At 37.0% G+C, this 14,324-nt stretch overlaps 1 protein-coding gene across 2 annotated transcripts; it reads left to right on the top strand.

The window, feature by feature from the left end:
* The first annotated feature begins 348 nt into the window (after positions 1-348).
* Positions 349-8,515, top strand: FGG (fibrinogen gamma chain). Of its 2 annotated transcripts, XM_011360313.2 has the most exons (10): positions 349-565; positions 669-713; positions 909-1,092; positions 1,204-1,297; positions 2,803-2,933; positions 3,239-3,372; positions 4,282-4,466; positions 5,934-6,211; positions 7,609-7,778; positions 8,291-8,515. In XM_011360313.2, exons 1-10 carry the CDS (start codon positions 488-490, stop codon positions 8,303-8,305), a joined length of 1,314 nt encoding a protein of 437 aa, XP_011358615.1. In that variant the 5' UTR covers positions 349-487; the 3' UTR covers positions 8,306-8,515. The 2 variants fall into 2 exon arrangements, with proteins under 2 accessions (XP_011358615.1, XP_011358614.1); XM_011360312.1 differs by lacking the exon at positions 8,291-8,515 and having other exon boundaries at positions 7,609-8,066.
* The last annotated feature ends 5,809 nt before the right edge of the window (positions 8,516-14,324 follow it).

Raw genomic sequence — 14,324 nt, 5'->3', positions numbered from 1 at the left:
TGAATCTCCCTCTGCCATACCCACTCGTTAAAAGTAATTGTTACCTAATCCTTGGACTGAGAAAGGGCTTCCGGTAATTTGGGGAAGGGCACCAGGCTCTGTCTTAAGGTTGGGCTGGCTTTGTTCCGGTCGAGGTCAGCACTCTGTGTTTGCTCTCTCAGCGGCATACTGGAAGAGGTTGCATCACAGACCTCCCAGGCTCCCCTCCCTCCTCTTAGCAATGGCTAATGCTTCACTAGCCTTTGCAGGTGAATTGGCTGCAGAGGAGAAAAGTTGAGCTGGGCCAAAAAGGAGGAGCTTAAACCTGTGTGCGCAATCTGGGGACCTGACTGAGTAGAGGTCGGGGGCCTGGTAAGAAGGCCCCGTGATCAGGTCTAGCCAGTGGCGGCTCTGGCCATCCTTGGAACTTATATAAAGGGACAATTGGAGCCTGGGAGGCCACAGTGCTGACACTTACAGGGCTCGGAGCACAGGGCACCCCAACATCATGAGTTGGTCCTTGCACCCCCGGAATTTAATTCTCTACTTCTACATTCTTTTCTTGCTCTCTTCAACATGCTTGGCAGTAAGTGTGCTGTCTACAAGACATATTTTTGTTTTAAACGGAAAGCTGAAAAATAAGAAAATATATGATAAACTAGTAAAATTTCTGCATTTTTCTTCTCTAGTATGTTGCTACCAGAGACAACTGCTGCATCTTAGATGAAAGATTTGTAAGTAGTTTTTATGTTTCTCACTGTGTTTAACCTGGAGAGGGGCAGAGTAATAAAAGCAATTCTCTCACAAATATTATTTGGCATTTTAAACTCTGTTTCTAACATAGGCTAGGTTTTACCTGTTTTTATTAATAGATTTTTTAAGGGTAACTTTTATCTGTATTTTAAATCACTCTACTGTTGTATTTTCAGGGTAGTTATTGCCCAACCACATGTGGAATTGCAGATTTCCTGTCTAACTACCAGAATGAAATAGACAAGGACCTATACACTTTGGAAGACATCTTAGGTCAAGTTGAAAACAGAACATCAGAAGCCAAAGAACTGATCAAAGCGATCCAAGTCAACTATAATCCCGATGACCCACCAAAACCAAGTGAGAAACTAAACACCAGCGACTGAGAAAGTAATTTGCAAAGTTCTCCTGCTATTGTTTTAGTTGTTCTATTTGCCTAATCATTTTTATGTCTCTGATCCCATATTACAGATAAGATAGACAGTGCTACTAAGGATTACAAGAAAATGATGGAAGAGATTATAAAATATGAAGCATTGATTATAACACACGAAACAAATATTCGGTGAGCATTTTTGTTTTAACTCATCCTCCAAGAGTGATTTCGTTTTTATTTAATATTCCGCACTTCAGTGGAAGTAATCTTTTTTCTGCATTTATAATATCCATCTTGAACATAATGGAGGTAGTACTTTTTTAGTGCAATATGAATTGTATTGAGTTATAATTGCTTTTTCATTATCATGTGGGAGAAAGATGCTCTAATGTCTTCAAATGCTGTTATCATCATATTATCACAATGTTTTCCCCACCCTCATTTGTCTTACCACATAAATTCAAATGGGAATTTGGATGCCAAAAGTAGAATTCTCTTTATAACACTGTCAACGGATCAGTGGTGAGGAATTTGCAAGCAGAAGCATAGGAAGGATCTTAGCTACAAAAGTAAATTATATTGACGGTAGAACAGAAAAAAAAAAATGTGTTTTAAGAAACTGAGTGTACCAAACATTGTAAAGCTGTGTCGATCATGGGACAATGACCTGCAATTATGCATTCTCCTCCTTTCACCTGGAAGAGAAATGTCTCTGTTAACAGCTTCCGGGGCCTCATAAACTTTCTGAGCATAGGGTCACAGAAACAATTTTAGTTTCTTCCTCAATTTTTTTTCTGCATTGTTTTCAAAGCAGCGTAAGAAATTACAATAAATGGTGGGTGATGGCTAGGGAGAAGGAGCCCAGGAGGGATTTCTCCTCTTTTTGGTATCAGAGGGGCATGGTTATTATTGCTGTGATTATTATTAGCTTTCTACGTTGCATTATTATTGCCCATCATTGAAGTTGAAGGAGACGACTGTGCAGAAATTTTCTAAGGTCCAGTGGAGACCTTAGAAATAGTTTGTTTATCTTTCTTTACTTCAAAGAAAGACACAATAGTCTGTGCATCATAGACAGTTTTCTATCATTTCTGAATATGTACAAGCAACCCTGTGAGAAATTCCAAAAGCAACAATTTTCACTTACCCCAGCCTTTTCCAAAGCTATGTAAATAGAAACATTAAGAAGGTTGGAGAAGTGCCTGTTGCTTTATTTTATGTAAGATAATGTCCCAGATACTTTTTCCATGTAAGTTATAGATTAAAGTCCTTAAATAGATCTTCAGTAGATACACAAGTGAAAAAGAAATGATGCTTCAGCACATGTGAATTACTAAACAGAGTCTTTCCTTCTTTAAGAATATGCAGTGCTAAGAATTATCATCAGGCAGTCTTCCTATGAACCAGGCTCTTTGCCCACTTAGGTCATTATCTGCTGCCTTTGACGCAGTTGGTAAAAATCAGAAAGAGCATTGTTTAATGACAATGACATTTTTTAATTGGCAAAGACTTTGTTATCTTCTTTTCTAGAAAGCTTAGAATTTTAATTTAGTAACATAATTTTATAATTTTTTCAAAAACAGAATAATAGACCAGAAAATAATTCTTGAGAAGACAGGGTAGTATTTTTAAATTAAAATATGAAATTATATCTCTGAAAGGAATACTCTGCTATCTTATTCTTCTGCTTGTAGATATTTGCAGGATATATATAATTCAAATAATCAAAAGATCCTTAACCTGAAGCAGAAGGTATCCCAGCTCGAAGGACAGTGTCAGGAACCTTGCAAAGACACAGTACAAATACAGGATACAACTGGGAAAGGTAAGTGAAAGGTCGATGTTGGGATTATGTTGGGATATATTATCAAAGCTAATATATGAAGTAAAGGAGATTTTATGTATTGGAATGTATAGGAATAGTTTTGAAAGTGTCTAGCCATTAAATCTAAAGTGTCCAATTGCTTAGACTTTTCCTAAGTAGCTAAAAATAGTGTGAAAGGAATGATGATGTGAGAAGAAAATGTGGGAAATGAATAGCTTGCAACATGTTAAAAGCTTATTTTTAAGGCTGAAACAGTTTTTGCTGGATTTCATACCACACCACAGTAAAGGTTTCTTCTTCTTTAGATTGTCAAGATATTGCCAACAAGGGAGCCAAAGTGAGTGGGCTTTACTTTATCAAACCTCTGACAGCTAAGCAGCAGTTCTTAGTCTACTGTGAAATCGATGCATCTGGAAATGGATGGACTGTGCTTCAGAAGGTATGTTTTTCCTCACCATGTGTGTTTAATAAACACCAAAATAAACGTCTGCCCTGCACTGGATACTTTTACAAGTGCCTTATGAACATGAACTCAGGTAATTTTCACAACTTCCCTATGAGGTAGATATAATTATTACCACTTTTTACAGAAGAGGACACTTCGGCACAAGAAGTTAAGTAACTTGCCCAAGATCACATAACTAGTCTGTGAAAAAGTCAGTCTGGTTTCAAAATTCATGCTTCTACTCTATGTTAAACTAGCACTGCTGCTATAGATTCATGATAATACACAATCACAGCATCATAGTGACAGAAAACTAGAAGAGACCTCTTTCATCAGGTAGGTCAAGACCTATGGCTGCCCATTACAAGAAGATGAAGTTCCCCAGAGGATAGAGTTGGGCTGTTCCAAGACAAGGACCCTCTGTTTCCTCTACCAGCCTCTGACAGCCTCTGTAACTTCTGTTGACCTTTGACCACTGTTACAACTAGTCCTGCAGGGGGCGCTCAGAGGGAGGGAGTGATGGAAGCTCTAGTTGGTAAACAGGTTGAGCAATAATAGGTTGACCTTTCCAACATCGGTGCAAGAATCAACAATATCAAGCTGGAGTGCTGAAGTCCTCCAAGTGTCTTTTAAAAATTACCGCTAATTTAGAGTTTACCATGTGCCAGGCACTCTTTTAAGTATTTCTCTTACATCCTGTCTTATATCCCTGCATGAACCCTAAGAAGTAAGCATCATTATTCTTATTTGACAGATGAGGAAACCGAGGCAGCTTAACCAAAGTCATTTAGTTAGTAAATGATGGAATCATACCCTCCATATTTTCGACAAATGTTTATAATGTTTTCTTTATGTGCACTGATAGTCTGATCTCTCCTTTTGCCCATGCAATTGTGTATTTAGAGGCTTGATGGCAGTGTGGACTTTAAGAAAAATTGGATTCAATACAAAGAAGGATTTGGACATCTGTCTCCTACTGACACCACAGAATTCTGGCTGGGAAATGAGAAAATTCATTTGATAAGCACACAGTCGGCCATCCCATATGTGTTAAGAGTGCAGCTGGAAGACTGGCAAGGCAGAACCAGGTACTGTTTAGAACGGACTTCTCTTTGTTGTCTGGAATGTGCACTTTGCAACCATCAACAGACCAATGGCAGAGACAGCCTGACAAATGCAAAGAGCACATCCAGCTCTCTTCCCCAGAAGTCAGTTTGGTTCTTGGGCAGTGCAAAGAGACAGGCCCTAACCAGGCTGGTCAGAGTGCCTTGATACAGTCTACTTACCCTGGACCCATACAGAATAATTGCTAATATTTATTGAGCATTTAATATTTACCACAAATTGAGCATGAAATTATAATTTAATCTAATCCTAATAACTCCATCATGAGACAGTTACTCTTATTAATCCCATTTTACAGATGGACTTTTCCAAGGTCACATTGCAGGCATATGGTAATGACTGGATTTGAACTCAGGTCGTTTGACTCTATAGCCCATCCTCTTAATGACTATCTTGGCTGAAAAGCAAATCCAGCTTCTTCAGATTTCCTAGTGGTTTAATTACCATTCATTCAGTCAAATCCATGAGCTACATTAAAATTAAATTAGCTAGCTCCTTTGCTGAGATAGAGCCCCCTCTATGCTCAGAGCTATCTGAACATTGTATATCTAATTAAAATTCAGAAAAATATCCAAACCTCTTGTTATGTCCTTGAAATAACGAAACGTATTTCGTGGCCAAATAAGTATATTTATTTTTAAAATTATTACCCAGAAGGTACCATAGTCAGTAGATTTGCTCCTGTGAGAACACCTCTCATTTCCCAAATACTGGAGATCAGGGAAGAAACTAAATACTTTCTGGAAATCTCTCTTCATGCACCAAGGCCCTTTCTTCCCTGCACTCCATAGAATTCTGGCCCTTATTCACAATTTTCTTTTCCAGGGGAAGCTCTCTCTGATCCTCTATCTCATGTTTTGTGGGCCAACACAGGAACCACTTCTTTCATACAATGCTCTAGGAAACCCTCCTTCTTGTCTCTACAATGCTGCCTTGGGAAATAAAAACCTTTTAGCACCTCACCCTTCAGATGGTATGAGTGGCTGAAGGGGCTTTAGCTCCTTGAAGTTGGGTACATTAATTAATAGTCACTCACTGTCAGCTAATTACTATGCTTTATGATAACTGTGTGCACAATGCTAAAAACACTTAGATAAAAGTGGAAAATATAAAATTAGTCAGATTAATCCACACATCTGGGTTTGATATTAGGATCCTAATAAGCAAAGAGCATTAAAACGACTGAAGTTTTCAGTTTTCGCCGAGATGCCCTAAAGGCTTCTAGACCATTGTGGGTGGCACTGATGAACTCTGAACTGGTTCATACAGCCATTGCCTCTTGCCAAATTTGCAGAAAACCTTATTCGATGAGCACATTTCAGATATAAGAAGCGAAGTTAAAAATCCTGAACAAGTGTCCTGTGGAAGATGGAACTTTTGAGGTCCCTAATGAGACTCAAGATTTGATTTCTCTTTGGCCTTCTTTACAGTACTGCAGACTATGCCATGTTCAAGGTGGGACCTGAAAGTGACAAATACCGTCTAACATACGCCTACTTCATCAGTGGAGATGCAGGGGATGCCTTTGATGGCTATGATTTTGGCGATGATCCTAGTGACAAGTTTTTCACATCCCACAATGGCATGCAGTTCAGTACCTGGGACAATGACAATGATAAATTTGAAGGCAATTGTGCTGAACAGGATGGATCTGGTTGGTGGATGAACAAGTGTCACGCTGGCCACCTCAACGGGATTTATTACCAAGGTATGGCTTTCTCCCTTAGATATATGAGTTAGTGTATAGTCTTTATCTTTAAAAAAGGTATAAATAGATAGAAAGAAATGAGAAATGATTAATAAAGATATTAGGGGGCTTATTATATAGTTCTTGATTTTAAATCAAAATTGTAAAGTACTATGCTTATTCCTCAAATTGGTCCCTCTACAAGAAATCCACTTGCTGCAAAATATTCAGTGGTTTGTCACTGAGCTTGAAACTACCACTATCAGAGATGACACTTTGAGTTAGGTATCTCCTCCAGACTTACCATATATGTAATCTAGATGAACTAACATTACCATATTTGTGCTTGTTAACACGTTATAGTGTGGCTTAGCATCATGGAAGCTATGTATCAGATATAACCAGTGAGCAGTGAGCAAGTGCCTGGAGGATTGGAGTAAAGAGCAGGGAATTATTGAGAAGGGCAGGGGTCCATGAAAGCTTGAGAGAAGAGGAGTCCAGCCTGAGGAATGTAGACACTTATTTTAGGATGGGTGGGGGAAGGAGAGAAAGGCAAGCTATAGTTTGCTTTAAGGCTGGAATTGTCCTGAACACCGATTTTACTTACTGACAGCTACTGTTACTATCCAACAGTTATGTGTGGAGAAGCCCGCTGGTGCTAAAAACCATTAAGATGAGCAATCTTACCTCCTCAGGGTACTGTACCAGCCAATAGATGGTTTAAAACCTTCCTAAAAATTATTTAAATTTACTTTTTGGTTTTCACAACACTTTTTTTTTTAGAAATCTAATTTATCTTTGCACCTACAAACCATATAATTAGAAGAAATTCTCATGGAAGGTGCTTGCAGAGCAGCCATGTTGCTAGCCTGTGGTATACACCACTGTTAGATTCAGACAATGCCTTACAAAATTACATGCGATCTGATGCCCAGGGACAGGGAGTTGGCAAATCAACCTAGTCTCCACTTTATAATGGGGATGCAAAATAACATTCCAGGGGAGTTTTCTAAAGTCTCTTATACTTTGCAGTAAAATTGTATATTCAGATGACCTGAGACCATCTGATCTGGAGTTGTGACTACTGCCATTCTAAATTGTTTGTAGAAAGATGGTCCATATAGCCAAGTCCAGGATGGCTAAGCTTAGGGAGAGAGACCAGTTGGGGAAATTGGGGTTCTAGACCTATTAGTAGTGAATATATTTAAAGTATGGATGTGGCCAGGAAATACAACAGAGATGTAAGGAATTATTTAGTAATAAACTTATTTTAACTGATACTTTCAGTTAGTGTTATATCAGTTAGTGAAAATATCAGTTAGTGATATGACAATGGACTTCATAACTGACAGTTTTATAAACTCTCTGAAGTAAGGAAATCCAAGAGCAATGATATGCACATCTACAATTTGTCTTAGGTGGCACTTACTCAGCATCATCTACTCCTAATGGTTATGATAATGGCATTATTTGGGCCACTTGGAAATCTCGTTGGTATTCCATGAAGAAGACCACCATGAAGATCATCCCATTTAACAGACTCGCCATTGGAGAAGGGCAGCAGCACCACCTTGGGGGAGCTAAACAGGTCAGACCAGAGCACCACGTTGAAATAGAATATGATTAAGTCATTTTGCCCTGAGAATTAAATGTACATTTCTTTTAACCCACAAAGTTTCAGAAAGTTTTCTGAAAGTTTCTTCTCATTTTCTTATACCGTATTTATTAATTTTGTCTTTTGTTAAGGACATTTAGCTTTAAATGGAAATTAAAACTTACTTTGAACTGTATTCCCAAATTAGTGAACTCAGAGTTATTTAAAATGTGTTTATCTGATGAGATAACATTTTAGCATATTTCTTAGGTATATGTGAAATAATTGCCATATTTTTTCATTTTAATGATCACACGTCATTTTGTCTTGGTGATTTTAAAAAACTATTTCTTAAATATTTTAGTACATGCTAATAAAATAGGAGTAAATTCTAGCATTTCAAATGCCTATTTTTTCCATGTGTATTACCCCTAAATCATTCATATTTAATTCTTTTTAAATGGAGAGAATTATATCTCTTTAATATATTTTTGTTTTGGTCATAGGCTGGAGACGTTTAAAAGACAATTTCAAAAGTGATTTACTTTTTTTAAAGGACTTTATCTGAACAGAGAAATATACTATTTTTCATATGGGACAATGGACTTGTAAAGCCTCACTTCATTTTAAGAGAAAAAAGAACCCATGTTGAAAACTCCACTAACGGTTTTATGCTGGTGATAATTTATCTACATGCCATTTCAATAAACATTTTGTTTCCTAAGACTAGATACGTGGTACCTATGATTGACCATTAAAAATCATCACTTTCCTTCAATTTGGTAATTACAGTTGGGCGATCATCGGTAGTTGCTGAGTTTTCACTTTATGCTAAATATTATACCTTTTTTGGGGGGAGTTATGATGGAAATAAAAATCATAGCTTTTGCTGTCCAGGGGATATTAGATAAACACAGGAAAATACAGTAATCCAAGGAGAAAAAATTTGATATAAAAACAAAAGCACAAGTCACAACCACATAATTAAAGGGAATAGTGCCCGAAGTGCAGCTGAAGACATAGGCTGTTTGGGGATTCTCCCAGCAAAACTTTTTGAGTCCAGACTCCGGTGGCCAGATGTGGGCACTCTGAAAGGACCAAAACTCAGAGCAGAGAGCTTTATGGAAACAGTCTTCTCAGTCCCTCACTAACAAGTCAGCAGAGTGGAGCCATTACTTCGTTCTGAATCCAGGGATCTTGAAATTAGGGAGCCCCAACTTTCTGTAAGAAATAGTTAAGTCTTTAAGTTGGTATAAGGTTAACCGTGTAAAGTAATTGACTAAAGCTATGAAGGGAGGATCGGGTTGTTCTGAAATCCTAAGCTTTGGCTTTGGATTCTCTTCTTTTGCACAATTTCTTTCTTAATTCTCTCACTTCCTTGTTCTCATGCATCCTGATTTTAAAATATCCCATTGAAATAAAAACAGTAAATCAACCAGATATACAACCAAGTGCTTGCAAATCTTTGGGAAATAGGGATGTTGATTTGTTGTTTGCAGCATTAATTTATTCATGTATATGTAAAACATTCATTCAATTAACATATATTGATGTATCGAATGCCACTGTGCTGGATACTGAGAATATCGCGTACAGTACTAGCCTCTCTCCCAAACCTGCTTTATTCCATCCAGTTCTCAAGTTCCAAAAAAACGAATAAGTCATCCTCCAGTCTTCCTTATTCCTCCTTCCCCATATCATAGATCCACCCCCTAAACATTTATCAAATTCATTTCCTTTTCTGTACACATTGCCACATTTCAGCTGGGATATACAACATCTCTTGCCAGGATAATGGCAATCTCCTTCCTGTCCTTCATCATGCCTCCAACCTTTCCTGCTCCCACCTCGTCATGCTCTGAACTACTTCTAAACTCAGAATGCATACAGTTTACCCTTTGTCAGTATATAATGTCCTTTAGGTGGGCAATTTGGTCATAGATAGGAAGAGTCATATAAATAATAATACATTTTGATGCAATAATATCACCCCAGTGGTTTATCCCAAGAAAATTATCTTCGAAAAAGAAAATAGCTAGGTACAGAAATATAAATATAGCCATATATTTAACAACAGTGAAATTATTTAGCAGTAGAATAATGAATAAGCAAGGTTGTTTTATTAGAAATTATTTAGAAATTATTTAGCAGTGGAAGAATGGATAAGCAAGGTGATTTATTAGTACAATGAATAGAAAACATTGATTACATAATAAGCATTATATTTCATTATGAACATGGAAACATTTACAAAGTAATAAGTGAAATTTTGAGATAAAAACAGTTCTACAATGTTTATATGCATATACATTTTGAATAAAATATAATCTTGACATATATGCATTATTTGTACATATTTGTTCTTCCCAAACCAATCTGTAATGTAAAATTTGATAAAAATACTAAACACAAAATAAAGAAGTCAAAAAGTTTCTGATTTTTCTCACAGTCACTTGTCCAGTGGTTTTTCTGAAATAGCAATTATAACATTCTTTCAAAAACTCCCTGTTTTTGTAGCTGTTCCAAATACATATTTGATCTGCATGTAGGGTAGTCCAGCATTGATCGGTAGGGAGGGGCTTCTAACTATCTCTTTATACACCTCTATATTGTTTGACTTGTGATGAATACATATTAATTTTGTTAATTTTAAAACCCAATGAGATAGAGAAAAACATGAACTTCAAAGTTCTACTTCTTTAGATGTTAATATTCAGTGGTGAATGTTGAAGGGCTACAGTTTAAGAACAAAAGCATGAGATGTACGTCCAGACTTAATTGGATCACATCTCCACAAATAAATGGAAATTGAAAGGATTATCTTGTTTGATAAACTTTTAGAAGTCTACTTTTAAGTGAAACAAAGAGTTTGGAGCCTCATAGACACAGATTATTTTTCTTCACAGCTCAAATCACAGATAACTATTACCCCACCTTTCCCTTTACTTTCCTGGGCATAAAAAACTCAGGTCACTGCAAAATAGGGAGTCTCAGTATAATGTGCTGTGCACGGTTACACACTTTGAAAAACCTACAGAAAAGAAAAGTATGGGAACAAATATACTGATACCATGACTTCAGATTCTGCAGCTACAGGGCAGAGTTCTTTAATCAGCAGACAGGAGTAAACATTTATTGGACAAATATCAAGATTTTTAAATATACCTTTGAAGTACTATAGCTTTTTTTTCCCAATTCTCCTTACGTTTAGTAGTTACACTGTAAAGACTATGTTTCAGACTTGTGCGTGGATTGAAAGTGAGTGGGACATGAAGAAATATAAGTATAGATGACATATTTGAAATCTTTACAAAATCTAAAATTCCTCGACTCTGACTTTAACCAGTGTAAATTAGCCAAGGTATTTATAGTAGATGTGTTTGGTTTATTCAGATGATGAGAGTGAAAAACAAAGTACACATTTAATCCTGGGGAAAATATATCTACCTGATGATTTCTTATTGGTTTAATGTAGCTCAGGAAAGGGGAGGAAAAAGTTAATGATAATAAGATGAGTTGAAGATGGAAAATGAGTTAGCGATGAAGTGTGTGTGTGTGTGTGTGTGTGTGTGTGTGTGTGTGTGTGTGTGTGTGTGTGTGTGTGTGTGTGTGTGTGTTGGGCGCCCATCCCACAGAGGTAGAAGTGGAGTTAGCCAGACTCCTAGTACATTATTCTCATTCATCTGTGCTCAGCCACTTGATTGATTAGTTCTTTTTTATTCCAATTTCCTTTTCTCCCCTCTGTCTCTATAATAAACAATCATTTAAAGATGTTTGATGTGTGTTTCTTTATTTGTCTGCAATCCTATAAATCATGGATTTTTCTTTTGAACGATGTGTTTTTAATTATATAAGTGGCATTATGCAATAAATCAGTGTTGCTCAGAATACTGGTCCCCAAATTCTTTGTTACTGGTCTGTGTTAAATGAAAAAATTGAAAATAATCATGTAGAAACATTTTTCCTAAATTATATTTGCTCTGATTATATTTATTAATATTTTTCCTTTAAGGAGGAAAACAAACAAACTAAAGATAGATTGTTATTGGCCTTGTAAACATGAGCTTTGGCCCTACTAGTCTGCTAGGTGTGGTCCACTGTGAATATTAAGAATAGTTTTGACCGTTGGACTGTAGAACACTCTGTTGTATCAGGTTCGAAGACCTTTTGGGAAGACTGGCTGGCACAACTTCAAGCTCTTGCTCATTTCAATTTCACTGGGAAATATTTGAAGCTACAAACATATATCCAGGATCATGACATTTAATAAAGTCTACAACTGGGTCAAAAATGTGTTTCCCAAATGAAAATCCAGTATTCTTGGCCCTCACTCCCATTTCCCAGGTCCTCACCCAGGGTTTTGTCTGCTAGTAACTTCAAAAGCACAAATGACCTGAGATAGATGGGAATCCTCTCTAGATAAATCTAAATGTTGACTCTCCCTAAATAAACAGAGTAGGGCAGATTCCATTCTGTGATGAAAGTGACCTCTTTCAAATCCTTAGGGGCAAATAGTTAAAGTATGACTTAAAAAATATATATATATATAAAACTTAACATTTAAGAGACCTTGAGCAGGAAATGTTTTCCATCCTAATTTGTTCTCCTTACATCATAAAGCTGTGGCAAGGGTCAAATAAGATCACATATGAAATTGCTCCAGACATGAAAAAACAAAAACAAAAATTGAACTGTTTTTTTTTTTCTGTTAAGATTGGTATATCTACATGATATTTGAATTGAATGGCAGTCAAGTTTAGAAATATAATTTTAAAATGTTAATTTTTTTTTGCATTTATGTTTTAATTACCTTTCCATTTCGGAATACTTTTCTTACTTACAAAAAAGTTTTATAGATATCACAGAGACTTCCCTATGTCAATCACACAGTTTCCTCTAACTTAGTATCTTACAGTTCATTTGTCAAAACTAAGAAACCAACTCTAATAGTTACTATTTTCTAACTCTCACACTCTATTCAGACTTCATTATTGTTTACACTGTCATTTTTTCTGTTGCAGAATCTTATACTGGAGTTTTAACGTGTAGATACAGTTTTGAACTAAAACATACCTACAGCTATAGAATTTCTATTCTTTCTACACACATTATATACCACACAAATAAAAACTATTCCAGTCCTGCCAGATGTGATGGCATAACAAGTGTGTGAATCCCTGCATCTAAATACTTATAATTTGTGGAATATTACATTAATTTCAAAAGGATGAATAAATAAAATATCCTTCTCATTAGAGCTAAGGAAAATAAGATATAGTCATCTCTGAGAAAAATGCGGTGGTTGCAGTTAAGAAACTGGAAATTTCCCAAAACTTTTTCCATTTTTACACTTGTAAAGATATCCTTATTGTCATGTGCTTTTAAAAAAAATAGACAATGCCCCTTGTATTATTTGTTGCCTGTTCATCTACATGGCTTTCTGTCTAAACAAAACCCAATTCCCCATAGCTGTTAATTGGGCTTGTTCAGGGGGTGGAGAGCTCAGCCTGTCACTCAGAGCAGTGCCAGGCCAAAAGAGTGCCCTACAAAAGTGCCCAGTTAGAGAATTCTGGCACTGGAGAGATGACATGGGAACTTTCTACCTTGGGGCATTGAGACAGACATTCTAGGAACAATAAAAACTACCATTTCTGAGGCTTGTAATGTGTATATCCAGCATGTTACATCTACCATTTTATATAACCCTCACAACAACCTTACAAAATAAATATTGTCATCTCCCTTTTATAGATAAGTAAACTGGTTCAGAGAATTAGTTTGTCCATGTCACTTAGCTAGAATGCAGATCTCTCTCTCTCTCTCTCTGCAAAGCGCATTATCCTTCTGCCATACTGTGCTGCCTTTCTTTCCTCCCACAAACACTCATTAGTACTTGCTCTAAGTCTGGCATTGGACTAAACAGTGTGCATTGGCTTCATGAAGCTTCGTGTGGGGAAGACATGAAATAAACAAAAAACTTCCCAAATATATATTATCCAGCAGTGATAAAGTACTGTGAAGAGAAACAAAACTGGATTAATGGAATAACACCTGAGGGTGGCTGCTCTTATGGTAGAGTGGTCAGAGAAGGCCTCTGCAAAGAGATGACACCAGAGCAGAGCCCTGAATGAAGAACCGGAGTGCAAAGTACTGGTATGTGAAGGAACCACGGAACGATAAAGATGAGGCCCTCGGGTGGTACCTCGGAAATGCCCTGACGTGACACCAGAATGGTGGCATTCAGTCCAACTGTCTTCTGTTAACTTACTTTTAATCAGATTATGTCCAACAAAATCACTTTAAGCCCACCACGTTACTCTCTGGGAACTGCTTTCATATTCACTTCTCAAGAACGGCACTTGTGGGCAGAGGAAAACACCCGAGGAAGTCAAGCCTGGAACTCCTTTTCCTGTCAGACATTTTGCCACTTCAGCCACCGTAGACAAGTGTGATCCAGCTTTCCACAGAATCATTGCCCACCCAAACTTGGATGGAGCTCTAGGGCTCCCTCTGAACTCTGCAGTTGATTCTAGCTATCCA

Source organism: Pteropus vampyrus, unplaced genomic scaffold (assembly GCF_000151845.1).
Source record: "Pteropus vampyrus isolate Shadow unplaced genomic scaffold, Pvam_2.0 Scaffold53, whole genome shotgun sequence".
NCBI lineage: Eukaryota > Metazoa > Chordata > Mammalia > Chiroptera > Pteropodidae > Pteropus > Pteropus vampyrus.
Note: the sequence above shows the minus strand (reverse complement) of the source record. Positions and strands in the feature narration are given on the sequence as shown.